Below are 18,297 nucleotides of genomic sequence, written 5' to 3' on the forward strand. Positions count from 1 at the left end.
AGTATTAAATCTATTCTCAATACCTATGCAGCTACTTCTAGACAAGTGGTGAACTTCAACAAATCTGGCTTTTTTTCAGTCCCAATGTGGTCTCCTCTATAAGGTCTAATATCAGTAATATCCTGGATGTTCATTCACCATTGAGTCATAATGCCTATCTGGGGTTACCTTCTCTTATTGGAAGGAACAAAAAAGCAATTTTTGGTTTTTTGAAAGAAAGAATGTGGAAGAGGATTAATTCATGGAGCAACAGATTCCTATCTAGAGCAAGCAGGGAGATTCTCATAAAATCTATGTTGCAGGCTATACCTGCATATTGCATGAATATTTTTTTTATTCCCATTACTATTTTGAATAAATTGCATAGAATGGTCAATGGCTTTTGGTGAGGGGGGTAAAAGAGAAAGGCGGAGGGGTATTAATTGGCTAGCGTGGAAGAAGATGTGTAGTAGAAAGAAGGAGGGGGTATGGGATTTTAGGACTTTAGGAGCTTTAATTTGTCTTTACTTGGCAAACAACTGTGGAGGTTCTTAACAAATCCTAATACTCTTTGTTATAGAGTGTTTAAAGCAAAGTACTTCCCAAATGGTGATTTATTTTCCGCCAATGTAAGTAATGGTGCTAGCTTTGCTTGGAAAAGTGTGATGGCATCAAGGGAGTTGATTCAAAGGGGAACAAGGTGGAGGGTGGGTAATGGAGAGAAGATTTTAGTGGCTTCATGTAACGACCCGGAAACCGATACCCCTCTGTAACGGCCCGAACCGCCACCGGCGCTAGGATCCAGATCGGCTTAAGGCCGCCGGGACCCGTAGCAAACCAAACATACCTCCTATCACCTGGTCAAATCCCATACATGATCACAACTTAAACATAAAAACTGAAACATCTGATGTAATTACCGAGCTCGACCTGTATGCAACATAACTGAAACATAAAAGGACCCCCTACTAGAGCCCTCATCAAAACTCTAGCTGGGTCAACATAACATACATCAAGCTGGGATTACATCCAAAGAACTAGAACCTAACCTGTGCATGCCTCAAACCACAAACATAAGACCTCCTCTAGGGTCCTCATCCATTACCATAGCGTGGTAAACAACACATGCCACAAGATTAGTTCAAACATAACTCAACATTTTGCATAACATACATCATGTATTAAACAGGGACTAACCAAGTCTCAGGGCCAAGCACAGTACTAATCCAATAGACATAACTCTACTAGCTGTTACATACATTATCTCAATTTACATTACATCAACTTATATTACATGTCCACTTCTAAAACTACTAAACTGTAACGTAAACATAAACTACCACATTACAAACACACGTCACTTTATCTTTACCCTGCTGACTTCTGAGCTCTGACTTAAACCTGCAACACTGGGGTTAGGGGAGAGGGGTGAGCTAAAAAGCCCAGTGAGTAGAAACATAGAAAACAGTTCATTAATTACATGCTTTCATGAAATGCATCATAACACAGAGAAATCACATAATTTTGTCCGCCTCGGGGCTTATGCAATATTTATTCCCCACGGACCCTGGTTTCTGAGAGTCTGTCTTTTTGCATGCATCTTTCCTCTCAGAGGATGGACATGACATCAAAAATCCCTCTGTCGGTGCCCGGCTCCCCCATAGGAGCTCACAAAGGCCTGTAACATACATGACATGGTGTCTGGTCCACAGAGAGCTCACATGGACTTTCCTACATGTACTTGTCCGGCTCTCAAAGGACTAAGACAAGACTCGTGACAGATATGGGCTATTGAAGTCGCCTCGGTCCACCCTTCCTCCATCAACATCAAATAATGCAATGCGTCATATTCGTGAAACTAGTGCAATCAACCTACTACATATAATCATGATGCATGAACATGCTTTAGGCATTAGATTTTGTGCATAAAAGATTAAGTTTAGTTCTACTCACCTCCTGGCAGACGCTGACTGACTCTGCAACTGCTAGCACTACTGGCCTCCTCGGTCTCTCGGGTCCGATCCTACACAGGTGGACTCGAATGAGGTGCCAAACACATTCTAACAACTCATAAACAACTCCCCAAAAACCCCTCTAAACATCACTTAAACATGCATGGAAAACACCCAAGAAACGGCTGGACAGGGCACTTTCGGCGGCACCTTCGGCGGCCGAAAGTCCCTTCCAGAGACAACTCGGGTAGGTTCGGCGGCAGGTTCGGCGGCCGAAACCCTTAGACAGAAACGAAAGTCCCTCCTTCGGGGGCACATTCGGCAGCCTAAAGACTGCCTCCCATGCAGGTTCGGCGGCCGAAACTCCTTTCGGCGGCCGAACCTGGTCCCCTCTGGACGACAGGTCCGATTCTGCCAAGCCAAAAACCAAACTCAAATATACCCAAATCCTCACATACTCTCTCCCAATCATGCATACTCACTCCCACAAGCATAAAGGAGCATAAACTAACATAAACTCCTCAACACAAACATCACATAACATACATTGGGTATAAAACCCACATAAACCTAAACATGCATATCTACCCATACTCAACCATCAAAAACTTCATAAAACTTCATGAAAACACTAGGGAAGCAAGGATCTACACTTACCTCTTGAAGATCGAGGGTGGTGTGACCCCTAACTCGGAGGTGTGGAGAATCCAAGCTCCCAAAACTCCTTTTAAGCTTTAAATCTTCAAACACAAGGGTAGAAATCATGAAAAACTTGAGAGATGGGTAGAGAAAACACGAAAACGACCAAAGGAAGGCATAAACTCACCTGAGCTCGAGAATGGGGAGAAAACTCACCCATTTCCGATTTGAGGGCCCTTTATAGGTGGCCTGGTCGAAGACCTTCGGCAGCCTAACGTGCCCCCTAAACTCATGCATGTTCGGCGGCCGAACTTGACTTTCGGCGGCCGAACCTTGGCTCGTTCAAACAAGACTTTCGGAGGCCAAAGGCGCTCCCGAAGCCTTCCCATGTTCGGCGGCCGAACTTCACTTTCGGCGGCCGAACCTGGCAAACGCCCCCTTGGTCTTTTCCTTTTCAAACTCAATTCATTTCCCTTTAAAACCATGAAATCATGTGAAAAACATTTTAGAAAACACATTTTACCCCTTCTAGAGAGATCCAACACCCTAGATTCCGCCGGAAGGCAGGAATCCCGATGCCGGATTCTAGCCGGGTATTACACTTCAACTCCTTGGATTCCTAAGGAGGATACCTTTTTTGCGGATAATGGCCCTGATTTTATTGAACCACATTTGCGTGTTTGTGATCTTTTTGAAGGTAATGGGAGGGTTTAGAATATTGCTCTTTTAATGGAGCTTTTTTCTGCAAGAGATATCAAGGCTATTATTAGTATTCCTATTAGTATTACCAATAAGGAATAAAAGAGGTGTGTATACAGTGAAGTCCGCATACTTTGTGTGTATGGACTTGTTAGGAAGATTATCTTTTAATGTGGGGAGGTGAGTTGTGGACTAGTTTGTGGAATGTTTCGGTCCCTTTAAAAGTGAAGGATTTCTGTTGGAGAGCTTGTAGAAATATATTGCCTACAAAGGATAATTTAAGGCAAAAGGGTGTGGATGTGGATGCTAGATGTCTTTGGTGCCATGAAGATGAAAGTGTCAATCATATTTTGTTGCATTGTCCTGTGTTCAAGGAAGTTTGGAGGTTAGGGGGAGTGGGAGATTTGCAGCCTAATGATAATTTTTTTAATTTTTTACTACAGATTTTGAAGTCCCAAGACAAGGTTCGAAAAACCTTTGTAATGGTCTGTGCATAGAGATTATGGTCAGCAATGAACTCATTATGGAACCAAGTGTAAAATTCAGCAGCTCACCTTGTGGAAGACGTCATGCATCATATCTTGGATTGGGAAGCTGCTCAACGTGCTGGTGCTTTGCATGGAAATACCACTGCTACTTTGTATCAGGGCAGGAACTTGTTTTATTCCTCCAACCCTGCTCGTGATCCTGAAGTCGTTTCTCTCCAAATTCGTGCGTCATCTTCAACCTTGGACAATTTCAATTGGCTTTGTCAAGTTGATGGGGTTTTGTTTCAAGTTCAAGATTTTATTGGCTACGGTTTTGTTGTGGAAAACTCTAAGGGTATATTTCAACGAGGTATTTCTGGTTTCTTGAAAGGTAATGGCACGCCGGTAATTGTTGAAACTTTAGCTCTCCTTCATTGTTTGCACTTTGCGACGGAATTTTTACCTTTTAATTGCTGCATTTTTATATACTGTTTGCAAATAGTTCAAATTCTTCAGCCTACACATTTAGACATTTCTGAATTTGGTTTGATTTTGAATGATTGTAAATCTTTGTTAGACTCTAAAATTGATATTTCTGTTAGATGGGTTCGTCATCATATCACTATAACTACTTATACTTTGATTATAGATTTTATTAGATATGATCGTCTCTCTATTTGGGATGATATCCCTCTTTATTTGATAAAATTTTATTAATATAACCAGTAGTTTTACTTTAAAAAAAAATAATTATATCCATAATAAAAAATCATTTTTTAAAAATTTTTGTTATTTTAGCCATAATGTAAAATTATCAACTAAACCTTACGTTTTAACCTCTTACCACTACTAGTTCTATCTTATCCGAGAGAAAATTGTTTTTATATGTTATTAACAGAGACAACATTATGAAAGTGTTTTAGTTTTTTTTTTTTTTAGTATATTATTTAAAAAATAGTTGATAATAAGAATGGACATTCGGTTCATTTAATTTAAAATTAAATTAAATTAAATAAATTAAAAATAAAAATTTTAATATTTATAAAAATCAAATCAAATTAATTTTGAACAGAAATCAATTTGAATCAATTCTTTTTATTTTTTTATATTTTATTTTTAATATTCTAAATTTAATTAAAATATTTTAAATTTAATTATAATCTAATTTCTATATTATCAAAAATAATATATTGTTTTTCAATTTAATTTTTAAAATTTTTTTATTAAAATTAAATTTAACTGAAATAATAAAAGAATGTTAAAATTAAAAATTAAATATAATAAAAATAATAAAAAATTAAATTAAAATTTTAAATTAATTTAATTCGATTAATTATTTTTAATTTAAATCAAATTCTAATAATCTCAGTAAATGATAAATAATAAGTATTTTATCAACTATCTTTTCAATCAACTCATCTCATAATTTTAGCACCTTTTGAAGCTTTTTTTTTTTTTTAATTTAATTTACAATAGTTCTTTTATGTCATTAAAAAAGTAAAAATTTTCCTAAACACTATTTTTTTGTTTAAATGGATTTTCCTAAACACTATTAAATATTACTAATAAATAACAAATGAATATTCGAATCAGTGAACTTTATAGATTAGTCAATATATTTTTTAATTTAGTTCTCAAAGTTTTTTTTATTAATCAAATAATCTCTTAATTAATTTTTATATTTTTATTAAAATTAAGAGATAATTACAAAAAAAAAAAACTCTATTTTTAAGTTTATTACCATTTATACCAATAGAAACTTTATGAAATTACCCCATCACTTAACACATTAAATCTATGTCATCATATCATATCAATAATTTTGAGGATAGAATTGATAATAATTAAAAGTTTAAGATAGAATTATTAATTTTTCTAAAAGAATGGGGTTTAATTGATAAAAAAAATAGTATAATGTGAAATCGCAATAAAATAAAATAAAAAGAAAAAGGGCTTCTTTTATAATTATTAATTAATCAAATCTTGAATTTCACTCTGATTATTAACATAATTCGGAAGAAAAAAAAAATGTCCGATTAGTATTATATTTCACAGTTAAAAAATAATTTAAAAAATAAAAAACATTCTAAATTTTTTTAAAAAAAATTATTTTATTATTTAATATTTTTAAAAGTAAATAATGTTAAATATTATTTTAAATTAATTTTTAATATTTTATAACTGATATATTTAATATATTGTTTTTCCTAACAAAAGTTTTAAAATACTGTTAAGTATAGTACACATAGCATATAAATTTAAAAAAATTACTATTGATAATAATTTAAATCAAAATGAGATTAAGATAAATTATTATTTAGAATTGATAAAAACTTAAAAAAACTAATAATAATGTAAAAAAATAATTTTAAAAATAATTAATAGTAAAAAGATGACTTGATAATTTTGATCTCTGACTATATAAATAATGTATGGTGTACAAATTTTAAAAAAACATAGTTTGATTAACAATAGAATATATTTAGAGTATATTTAAAATATTAAAATTTCATTAGAAAAAAAAAATAATTACAACAAAGTTTAAAAAATAAAGTCTTGTAGCGATTGACTCTACAATTAATTTATATATCTTTATAAATTGGTCTACAAAATATTTATAATTATAAATAAGTTTTATATTTAAAAATTAATTTTTTTTATTTATTAAGTTTTAATATTTTATACGTAAAAAAGAAATAAAATAAAAAAATCAATCATTTCCTTTTTATCTAATTAAATAAATGCATATTTTCAAAAATAATTTCCTTCGAACATATTTATTTCATGTAGAAAGTCATTTTGACATGTCACATATTTTATTTGTAAGATTAGTTCTTTAGATTTGTGTTTTTTTAGATATTGTAGTCCTTACTTTTCTATGACGGGTGCATTTGGAAGTTTTGATGGTCAGTAAGTTTAGCGTGAAACTGTGTTTTGCTCTTCATCGGTTGCTCACTTTCATGGGCTGATTTTATCTTAGAAGGTGCCAATTTTTCCTTGCATGACTATCTTAGTTGTGGTATTGAGCTTTTCTAGGTTTTGTTGGATTTTGTTTGGTTTGTGTTTTTGCTTTTGCTTTTGGATTGTCTATTTTTTTACTTTTTTTTGTCTCTGATTTTTTTTAGAAATGTATCTATTGAATTTTTTATCGATTTTTTTTTCTGTATTTTCTTTTTCTCCCGATATAATTGATAGAGTGATAGAAGGTGTTGGTTGTGGAACGGTGGAGTGTGGTAAGATACGATGCAATGCAACTAGCTTTTTGAGTTGGACGGGATCAATGGAAGTTGTGTGGATGATAATGAGCTTATATAGTATACTCTTGTGGCAGTATTGAAAAAAATCTAGACAAATAACACTTTAGAATCTATGAAAGATCAATCCCATCCCAACACAATCCTTCAAAAAGTTTCAATGTTGATTTTATAAACATCACAATGCTATTTCAGCCGCTAATTTTATTTATAAAATTATTAACTTTAATTTAATATATTATTTTATACCAATTTTAATATTTATCTTATGATAAATGTTTAAATAATTTTAGTTTTTTTAATATTTAAAATATATTATTGGTTTCTTAATTTTTTTTGTTTTTTGCTCTCATCAAATCCCTTGCTTCAATTTTTCTTTTCTGTATTCTTTTTGAAATCTTAATCCTTTTTTAACGATACATGTCTAAAAGTATTTATGGAAGTGAACAACATGATATTTTCATGATTTTATTTTGTATTCTTAAATTTTTTATTATATTTAAATAAATTAATTTATTATTCCAAATAAAATTAAATATAAAGTTTACATTCAAAATTTTTAAATTCATATAACGTTTTCAAATTAATTTTTACGTATCAAAACTAATTCTCTCTAATTAATATTAAAACTGCACATTACACATAGAGATAATCCATCTATAAGATATCAAATCTTAAAATGATTTCTAATGGATTAAAATCCTGATTGATAAGAAAGAAAGATCTCATCTTTATCGATTGTACTAATTCAATTGGATAATCACAAAATTAATTTGACGAAATAAACATGAAAATCTTTAGACGTACATGAATCAAAATATAATGCAATGTCCTTTAATCTTTTCTTAACATCTTTTTTTCTATAATTGACAATGGTGGAAGACAAGTGAATCTAATTAAAAAAAGTAGTGAACTTTTTTTAATTTAGAATTTGAACCTAATCTTCTCTTAAAGGATGCTAAGTGATATTTTGTTGATCCATAGAGAGACACGTCCAGCCTATTGGGTATTGAAATTCCCAAGGAATTGAGAGCATACATGTATTTGCTAATACATGGCAAAAGACTTGTGCATTAGAAAAAGGGAATAAATAAAAGCTCTATTCCCAAATTAGCATAGGATATTCCACTAAGATGGATTAAAAGAAAGCTGATTTTGCATAAATTGAGGTGGAAATTGTCGGCAAAACCAGAGAAATTAACAAGTGGGAGTTAAGCTGGAGGAAAGGTCAATTAACTCATAACAATTTTCCTTCATGTCGGCAAGAGAAGGTCAACAATTATCCCAAAATTTCAGCTAAGTGGATTAATATTTTCAAACGCCAAGAGAAAAAATTCAGTCTTCTCTTCTCTGTAATTGGGTTTTCATTTCTATATTCACTTTGCCTAGTTGGTTTTACCATCATTATTCATTAGGATTTGCTGCCCAATGTGACCCCCCATAATTATGCCAATATTTAAAAAATTAATCCCTCGCAGTGCCAAACAGCTCAACCATGTTAAGAGGTAGCTTTGAATTTAAGTATTATTTCAACAATTTACAGTGCCTTTAAATCGGTGATGGGAGATTTTTGAAAGTAACACACACGATGTAAGATTTTAAAATCTTTATGATCTACCAATTTAGTAGGTTTCGAAGGGTTTGCCCCTCAATTATATTACTAATAATATTAAATTTCTTTTTTTATCTAAATTTTTTCTAAACTATATTTAAAAAATCAAATAAAATTATTATTTATTAAAGTTTCATAGCCCTAAAATAAATTCTCTTTAATTTATTTAGTCTTATTTAGATTTATCTGACTTTTTAATTATTTAAAAGTAAATTTAAATAAAAAAATAAAATTAATAAAAAATTATTTAGATTCCGTCAAAAATTTTAACCAATTTCGTTTGATTTAAATGATATATAAGAGAAAAAATAGATTAAAAGACAAAAAATCATATTGAGATATTTCAAAGATTGAAAAGCAAATATTTAATAGTAAATAAAGACTATTTATAATAGAAAAAATTTTAATATTTAAAATTATAAAAATATCTAAAAAATAATTAAAATAAAAAATTAACCCTTAAACGATAGAATTTTCATATTAAAATTTGTTATAGATTTGCCAGCAGTTTTTTACACTTTTTAAAGTCGTGCGTCTTGAAATTTTCTTTTCGAAAAATTATTGTAAATTTCCATCAAATATCGACAGTAAAAATTAAATCCGGTCTAAATCTACCATAAAGTGCAAAACTAGTTACACCATATCAGAAATTTAACATTTTTAATCTCATTATATAATTTAATATATTTTTTGCGAACCTCTAAAACCCATATCTCCCCTAAAGAAAACATTTTATTTCTAATAAAATGATTTTTTTTATAAAAAAAAATACATATCTTACCTCTAAAAACCTCTCCCTAGTGTTAGGGATAAAATTACAAGAAGATAATATATATATATATATATATATATACCCATGTTAACATTTATTTTTATCCATAATAACTTGATTTTCCGAGTAGCCGCGCCGTAGGCCCAGTAGCTAAGCTCAATTACCGGAAAATGGGCCGAATTACCGGAAAACCGCTGACAGAATTAGAATTAAATGCCCCTGCAGCCTGCACTAAATATAGGGTTGGACTTGATTTCTTTGTCAATAGATAAGGCTTCATTAATCAGAAGAATAGGCCGTCTAGACCCAACCTACAATAGAAAACATAGATGAAGCCCACCAAAGAATCAAGAAAACGACCCAGTAGCTGATCCAGAAACAACCATCTTCCCAAGCTGCTTTGACAAAAAAAACAAAAAACAAACAACTTCCCTCGAAGGAAGTTTAGAATTTATTGTTTATTTGGGGCTTGGGCTTCTATTTGAATTTTATATTTGGACGTTTAACCTTAGTGTTTTTTCCCCCTTGCCTTTGTTGTGACTGAACCTAGAGCTTGGATGCTTCTTGATTTCAAGCAATGGAGGAAATAAATTTTAACTGGAAAAATTTTAAGCATAATCTAAAATCAAAAGAAGTTTGGCCATGTCTACATCTGATCAAGAATCTGATAGCTCAACTAAGTCCTCTATCAACAACAAAACCCCAAAACGATCTCTTCCTCTTGGCCTTAATTACACCTCTCTTTTCTCTTCAGTACTTGGTTCTCCTGCTTGTCCTTGTTTTCTTATCTCTTCTCTCATTACAATGCTGCCATGTTGACCTGCAACAATTCATCAGTCATTTCCCAACTCAAACTATCATAGAAATACAGGGCAACAAATTTGAATCATTACTTACCTGTAGGTGTAGGGATTCGTTCGCTGGAGCCAACGCCATGAGCAGCATTAACAGTCCCTGATAGCCTCCCATGCAGTGCTGTGTTAATGGCTATTCCTGCTTCATTTTCTCCGGTGGTCATGGAGCTTTCACCACCTGGCCTCACAGTTGGTTTTGGCAAGTATGCCGTGGACCATGATCCTCCATTTGATCCGGCTAAGGCCATTATAACATCTGCCTGAAATACATTAGGCAGCACAGAGTTGTCAAAGGAATGACATGCTCAGCTATATATCAAATTAAGCAGAACTTTCACAGAAAATGTTGTAGGAACAATGTCTCTACTTGAAAACTCATTAGTCAATCACTCGATTTTAAAAAATATATTAAAATATTTCTATATTTCTAAGATTTTAAAAAGTTTAGTAATTAGTTTTATTATTTTTAACCATTAAGAGCCGGAGAAAAATTTAAAATACCCTCAGTTATTTTGATTATTCACTTAATAAAGAGAACTTAGAAATGAAAAATTTTTTATTTCTCCCCTTTTAGACTGAAAGTTCACCGTGTCAGCTTAAACATTTAATGGTAGGAATAACTAATAGATTTTTTAAAACGTATTTTTCAAAACCAAGGGATCAACTATTGAATTTCTCCATATTACAAAGACTATATAGTAAGTTTCTCAAAGCTTTACCTAAGACCCTGAATTATCAGCTGTTAGAAAAAAGCTTATGAGAAAGATGCATATCTTGTGTTGTATATCTTCTTTCTAGGTATAAGCTTTTAGAATTTCCCATTAGGTTAAGCAATTTCGAATATTCAAAAACGAAAAAAAGATACTTCTACAATTCAAGAGAGGCACAAGATAACTGGATACAAGGATGATTATTTAGACAATTATGATTGAATAACTTGTACTTCGCACAGAAACACCACAATTGAGACTGTCTTATTAGTTCCATGCAACAAAGATATCACTCTTCAAGACAACTATTAGTTCATTTTGAATTCCATAACTCAAGTACCACCACAAAGCGGAAGAAAAAGGCGAATCGATGACAACATCATGCACTCTATGCACTCTCTTTTAATACACTAACAAGCAACAGTTTCCTAGAAAAAACTGCAATCCATGTTGAGAGACATAAAAGCACTACTATATTAGTCCTTCCATTGATTCAGATAAAAAAAATTACAGTGCAGAGAGGTACTCCTGCAAGTCCTAATAGTTCTCAAGGGGAAAACAATGCCAAATCACCACTCCAAACAGGATTACACCACCAGAAACTTCAAGTACTATAAATCTTCAGGTTAAATGTCACGGCCCAAAAAAAAACTCCCAAAGGAAAATGAAGATATAAAGTTCTTCTCATGAATACTCAAAAAACACCAAAGTCTGAAAATCACAGTAGTTCTTTCAAAGAACTTCTTTGCCTTGACCATTTTTTATAGATAACCATCACCATATGAAACCAAAAATGTCAGTAGTGAGTCCTCCAAATTAACAATCTTACCTCCAGTAGAAAAGTAGATGGCCATCACTAAATAAAGAAATTCTAATAAAGGTCTCTGTTGCCCACAGTAAATAAAGAAATTATAACTAGACTGTTAAGAAACTGATGGCCCAATTTCAATGCAAAATGGTGGAGTGCAGGGTTGAATGGACTTGATGGGTGGCCTTCTCCAAGATGCCTAAATGGCATTTTGGTTTTTATTGATTATTGTTAGTTGATCATTTATAGAATGAGTAATAAATTGTGCAAGGTAAATTCGCGTGAATCCTAAAATAAAATTTAATAGATAATCTGAACATAATTAAAGGAGATTATAATCATAGGCTAATTGATTGATAGAAAATTCTTATAAGTTGTCTTAATAAGATCTTGTAATCTGTATATAAATACACTTACTTCAATAGAAAAAACACACGGAAATTGCCCAATTCATTATCTTGTTATATGGTATCAAAGTCTTTGAGCTAATTTTGAGTGTCTGTTTTCTTTGGATTTTCTCGGGTTGAGAAACTGATTGTCAGGTCACCAAGTTTGGGTGTCCGTTTGGTCTCAATGCTTGCACAGGGAGAGGTGCAACATCATTTTCGGTCGTTTCTCATAAAATGGTGACCGGAGCTTCCGCGAGTGGTACTCACACGCCAATCCAAGTTTCGGCCCCAGTTTCACACGACCACATATGGGAGCGTGTGGCGTCCGTTTGTCCTCAGGTTTCTTCCCTGATCATCGCTCGGTCATTTCTGATAGGTCTCCAATGGAACTCCAGCCATTCGGTGCTAATTGGGAAGTGTTCTTCCGTGACAGCCTATTGCTCATTGGGTTACTGTTCACTGGGTTAGGTTTTATTGCCTTCCTTTAATTGGTTGAAATGGTTTATGATAGTAAGACCCATATTGTTAAAATTATCCCAACATCTCCAGTAGTGGCTGAGACAGGTAAAATTTGTCTTATTTTCTCTTCATATAAATGGGTCATTGATTCTGTTGACACGAATCACATGATAGGTAATCTTCATATTTTTACCAACTTTTGATCTCATAAAGCACCTTCTCCTGTTACTAAAGCCGATGGGTCAACCTATAATGTTAAGATTTCTAGAACTGTTAAACCTACTCCTTTTATTACCCTATCATCTGTGCTAAGTTTACCTAATCTTGCCTTTAATTTAATATATGTGGTACTCGGCCTCCTGTTAAACCGTTAGTTGTTCAAGTTTATTCTTGGAGACCAGTACCTGATAATACATGTCCTACACCAGAATCTTCTTCGTCATCGGATCCACCACCGAGTGACCTTGACCTCCCCATTAGTCTTTGTAAAAGTACAGTGTAAGTCTACCTATTCTATTGCTAACTTTTTGTCTTATGATAACCTGTCTTCTTCTACCTCCTTAATTGTCTCTTTATGTTCTATTTCTTTACCTAAGATGGTTAAAAAGGCTCTGACCTATTCTAGATGGCGTAATGCAATGTTTGAGGAGATCAAGGCTCTAGATGAAAATTATACTTGGAAACTAGTTGATTTACACTCTGACAAGAAGGTTGTGGGCTATAAATGGGTTTTTTCCATTAAAGTTAATCCAGATGGTTCCGTAGCGAGGGTTAAGGCTCCAAAGGTTATGCACAAACCTATGACGTTGACTATTCTGACACTTTTTCTCCTGTAACAAAAATGACTTCGGTTCACTTGTTCATCTCCCTAACTGCTTCTCAGCATTGGCTTTTACACCAGTTAGATATTAAGAATGCATTTTTACATGGTGACCTCCAAAAGAATGTGGTTATGGAGCAACCACCAGGGTTTGTTGCTCAAGGAGAGTATGGGAAAGTTTGCCGTTTGAAGAAATCTTTGTATAGTTTGAAGCAGAGTCTCGGTGTATGGTTTGGCAAATTCAGTGAAATTGTTCAAAAATTTGGGTTGAAAAAAAGCAAGTGTGACCATTCAATCTTCTATAGAAATTCAGATCTGGTATTATTCTTCTTGTTATGTATGTTAATGACATTGTCATTACAAGGAATGATAGTACAGGGATCTCTTCTCTCAAAAACTACTTACATGCAAGTTTTCATACCAAAGACTTAGGTCAGTTTAAATATTTCTTGAGAGTCAAAGTCTTGAGGAGTAAAAAGAGAATTTTCCTGTCTCAAAGAAAGTATACTTTGATTTATTTGGAGAAATTGAGAATATGAGAGCTAAACCCTGTAGCACACCAATGGTTCCGAATATATGTCTCACAAAGGATGATGGAAACCCTTATGATAATCCAGAGAGGTATAGGAGGTTGATTGAGAAGCTGAACTATCTTATGACAATAACTCAGCCAGATATTGCTTTTGCAGTAAGCGTTGTAAGACAGTTTATGTCTGCATCTACGATGAAACATTGGGCCGCTCTAGAATAAATTCTATATTATTTAAAAGGGACTCTTAAACTCGGTATACTCTACAGTGATCATGGGCATACTGCACTTGAATGTTTTTCTGATGCTGATTGGACAAGATCCACAAGTGATAGAAGGTCGACTATATGCTTGTGTATTTGTTGGAGGAAACCTAGTGTCTTGGAAAAATAAGAAGTAAAATGTGATATCCAGATCCAGTGTTGAGTCAGAATACAGAGTCATGGTTCAATTCACTTGTGAGATTATGTGGATAAATCATTTGCTAAAAGAAGTTGGTATGGATGTTGCGTCACCTGCGATACTTTGGTGTGATAATCAGGCTGCTCTTCACATTACTTCCAATCTAGTATACCACGAACGAACCAAGCATATTGAAATTGATTGTCATTTCATCCGTGAGAAAATTCAAGAAAATTTAATCTCCACTAAATATGTGAAAACAGGAGAGCAACTGGGTGATCTACTCACCAAAACTTTAAATGGGTCTCGAATAGAATATCTTTCTAACAAGTTGGACATAATAAACATCTATACTCCAACTTGAAGAGGAGTGTTAGTGTGTAAACATAATTTGTACATAATTAAAGGAGATTACATAGTCATAAGCTAATTGATTGATAAAGGATTTTTAGGAGTTGGCTTAACAAAACCTTGTAATCAATATATAAACACACTTACTTCAATAGAGAAAACACACTGAAATTGCCCAATTGCCTAATTCCTTGGCTTGTTACAAATAGCAACTTGAGAGTATGAAGGGAAACTTTCACTTAAGTTTGAGCACATTACTTGTCTATAGTCAACCTCAAAAATGAAAGTCCAGCAATATGAGTCTTTGGATGGTTTAGCAACTCTGTCAGGTTGTATAAATATACAAACAAACACATGCCATATTCAAAGGTAGCCCCTAAGAAGTTAGCCATATAACCAACTTAACACTGATCCACCAGAAGTTAGTCATATAACCAACTCAATAAACAGGAATTATCAATCTTGTCTGAGCACTACTGGCTGGAGATCCGTAGAACGCACTAGTGAAACTGAGCTCATTGAATAGTAACAGAAACACATTTTCTAAATAACCAACACAAAGTCTAGAGGAAGCTTTCAGTTATAAATAAATGGACATAAGCCCAGGGCCTCAGGCAGCAACGGCAATGTCAAACATTCAGATTTTCTAAAGAAGGTTCAGTCACAAAGCATAGGAAGCCAGCATAGCTATTCCTTGATTAAGCAATATAAGGTTTTTACCAGAAAGACAGTAGAGACCATTACAATTAAACAGAATTGCATTTAATGTTAGGAGAGAAACGGAAAAGAAGAAAACGAAAGAGAAGCAAACCTTGTTGGGGTGGACATCATCAAAAACATGAGCTTGACCAGCATAAAATATAGTCATTTGACGACTAGCAGATGTTAAACCCTGTCGACTGCCACATTAATAGATCATAAAATAGCATTAAATTTCCTTTGAGAAATTGAAACCTTCAAACATAAGAAAATAGTAAAACAATAGTTCGTATCATTAAATTTACCCTGAAGGGGCTGAAGACTCTGGCTCTGAAATATGAGTCCCAGACTTAGGTTTGCTGCCACTTGGCTGCACCCTTGATGAATTTTTCTCAGATATGGCGCTACCAGCATTGATGGAACTCAGAATTCCAGGGCCTTTAATTCCAGTTCTAGACCCTTCATCAGCAGCTGATTGGGAGATGATTGATGGACCAGCGTTTACATCCCTGAATTTGTTTGCAGGAACTTGCTGCATAAAAGGGACAAACTGACCCACGCGAGGAGGATACTGTATGGCTGCTCCCATTGGAATAGCTCGCTCCCATTTGGAAACATGGGCATCAAGTCTACTGCCAGCAGAAGTTTGCAGTATGAGAGATGCAGAAGTCGGTCTTGTTGGGTGCATACTATAGGAAACTTCATCATCATTGGACCTTCTAGACTGCTCTCCTCCACCTCCATTCTTGAGCATCTGAATTTGAATAGTAATCAGCAACATGAATAACAAAATCCATTCAAGGGGTTGTCAAGATACACTAAACAAGGAAGAACAACTTGATGGCAGCTTACCTTCATCAAATGCAGGCCCTCAAGAGAATCATGGCCGCCCATTTGTGGATTCCCACCCCTAGTATATCCCGTGAAGGCAGAATCTGAAATACTTCGTTTACTTCCTGCTAATCTGGTGCTTATCTCAGGACCAGAGATATCACTCCTTGGACCATAAAACGGAATTCCCTCAAGATGATTTCCAGCCTGCCTTTCTATTAAAAATAATGAGAAATCAAACTTCAATGTCTATGGATAGAATTCCAAACTAGAAAGCACAAGCTAGCAATATCTAAAGATGGCTTTTTAACAATATAATCTAAAGAAACCATAGAACACCACATTAGCAAAACCCATCAACTGAAGCAAATTATTGTAGAGGATGAAGAAAAAGAAGAAGAAGAAGAAGCCTTGGACAGCGGCAAGCCATTGCCAATTGAGCTTGCCCATTAGGACGAATAAGTTAATAAAACAAAAGAATAGAGAGCAATCAAGACCTACAAAAGCTACCAACCCCATTACTGACCTCACTAAAACTAACCCATAACAAAAGATACCAGCTCCACTACTTTATAGAATCTTTCTACATAACCAGGAAACAATCAAAAGCACCGCCCATGTTGAAGGAAAAATCAAAATTACCTAGAGAAACAAGAAAAGGAGGGGAATAAAGGAAGTGCATTCCTCCATAAAGATGAACCATTGAGTTAGAAAAAGGGCTTCCATTTAACTAGATGACGATCAAAACACACTTCAAACTCGTAAAAATGGAAAGATCAAACAAATGTAAAAGAAAAACATAAACAAAACCTAAAAAAATAGAAAATTTCAAGAAGAGGGAAGAAGACGTAAAACAAACCTGAGGCAAGATCAGAGGTGGTGGAAAAGGGACCACGGGCACCACCAGAAGAGGCAGCCCCAACAGATACAGAAGCAGAAGGAGACGCATCAGTGTTCTTGGGGGCCAAAACGACAGGCGAATCTGTGGTAGCCGGCTTCATACCGAGGAAATCATGGAACATTGCCTTCACTTGGTGGTGATGGTGTTGGGTGTTAGTAGTGTTAAGAAGACTGACACCGGCGCTAATACTAAGAGAAGTGTTGGCATTGTAAGCTTTGCTTTGTTGAGCCATTATCAGAAGTAGGGCCACTTCTTCATCTCCACCATACCACGCTTCTGCTGCTTCATATCTGCTGTCTTTCTCCTTTACCCACTTCAGCGACGCAAGGAGTGAGTCGAGTGACTAAGAGAAAGAGAAAGAACAAAGGGAGCACGATTTACAGGAAGGAAAAAAGAAGGTAAAGAACGAGAGGGAGAGAAAGAATCAGACATATAATGACAGAGAGAGAGAGAGAGAGAGAGAGAGAGAGCATTAAAAAGCAAAAGGGTGTTTCCTTTGTTTCTTTGAATTAAAAATTGGGTGTTTGTGTCTGTATGCGGAGAGATTGCGTTGTGTTTTGTCCTTAAAGGGATAACTGTTGTGTCTCTGTATCTGTGCTTTTTACTATTTGAAAATTTTGGTAAAATTAATTAATTAATTAATCTCTATACACTTTATCTGTCTCACAATAACAGTTATTTTTTAAAAAAAATTATAAAAAATTTTAAGGTAATATTAATTTTAAATTAGATTAATTTAATAAATGTCTAAGGCACTTGTTGTTCCCACTATCTCATTTATCCTGCACTGTTAAACTTTTTATATTTAAATGAAACATCGTATTAACATATTAAATAGTTTGGATGATTTTTAAAAATTCAATTAAAAAGATAATCTTCTTAAGTTTTCACATTATTACTATTAATTTATATTGTAAAAAGTAAGAGAACTTTAGGTAACGTAAAAGATTAATTATGAGAAACTTTTTAGTTATAATTTCAAAAAACATAAACTATTTTAATGAATTTTTATAGAAATTAATTAGTTAATTTTATATGTGTTAAATAACAATTTTCTGTTACGGTTTCATCAGTTAATTTCTCTATAAAAAAAATATCAAATCACTCTACTGCAAAGTAAAATTACAAAGACAATGTAAAAGCAAGCACAATTCTAATATAATGCGTTGA

At 33.6% G+C, this 18,297-nt stretch overlaps 1 protein-coding gene across 1 annotated transcript; it reads right to left on the reverse strand.

The window, feature by feature from the left end:
- Window positions 1–9,947: 9,947 nt before the first annotated feature.
- Window positions 9,948–17,609, reverse strand: LOC110602937 (protein TIFY 8). The gene is made up of 6 exons (XM_021740546.2): window positions 17,086–17,609; window positions 16,248–16,441; window positions 15,701–16,149; window positions 15,508–15,595; window positions 10,272–10,488; window positions 9,948–10,194 (listed from the first exon to the last, which is right to left on the reverse strand). Exons 1-6 carry the CDS (start codon window positions 17,357–17,359, stop codon window positions 10,106–10,108), a joined length of 1,311 nt encoding a protein of 436 aa, XP_021596238.1. The 5' UTR covers window positions 17,360–17,609; the 3' UTR covers window positions 9,948–10,105.
- Between the last annotated feature and the right edge of the window lie 688 nt (window positions 17,610–18,297).

Source organism: Manihot esculenta, chromosome 16, assembly GCF_001659605.2.
Source record: "Manihot esculenta cultivar AM560-2 chromosome 16, M.esculenta_v8, whole genome shotgun sequence".
NCBI lineage: Eukaryota > Viridiplantae > Streptophyta > Magnoliopsida > Malpighiales > Euphorbiaceae > Manihot > Manihot esculenta.

What these genes read in the sequence shown, in the direction of transcription:
- LOC110602937 (XM_021740546.2), bottom strand. Translation starts at nt 17,359, where the DNA reads ATGGCTCAACAAAGCAAAGCTTACAATGCCAACACTTCTCTTAGTATT. An exon ending in AGGGCCTGCATTTGATGAAG is followed by an intron (nt 16,150 to 16,247) that starts GTAAGCTGCCAT and finishes ATTCAAATTCAG; the next exon opens with ATGCTCAAGAATGGAGGTGG. An exon ending in ATGATGTCCACCCCAACAAG is followed by an intron (nt 10,489 to 15,507) that starts GTTTGCTTCTCT and finishes AATGTATTTCAG; the next exon opens with GCAGATGTTATAATGGCCTT.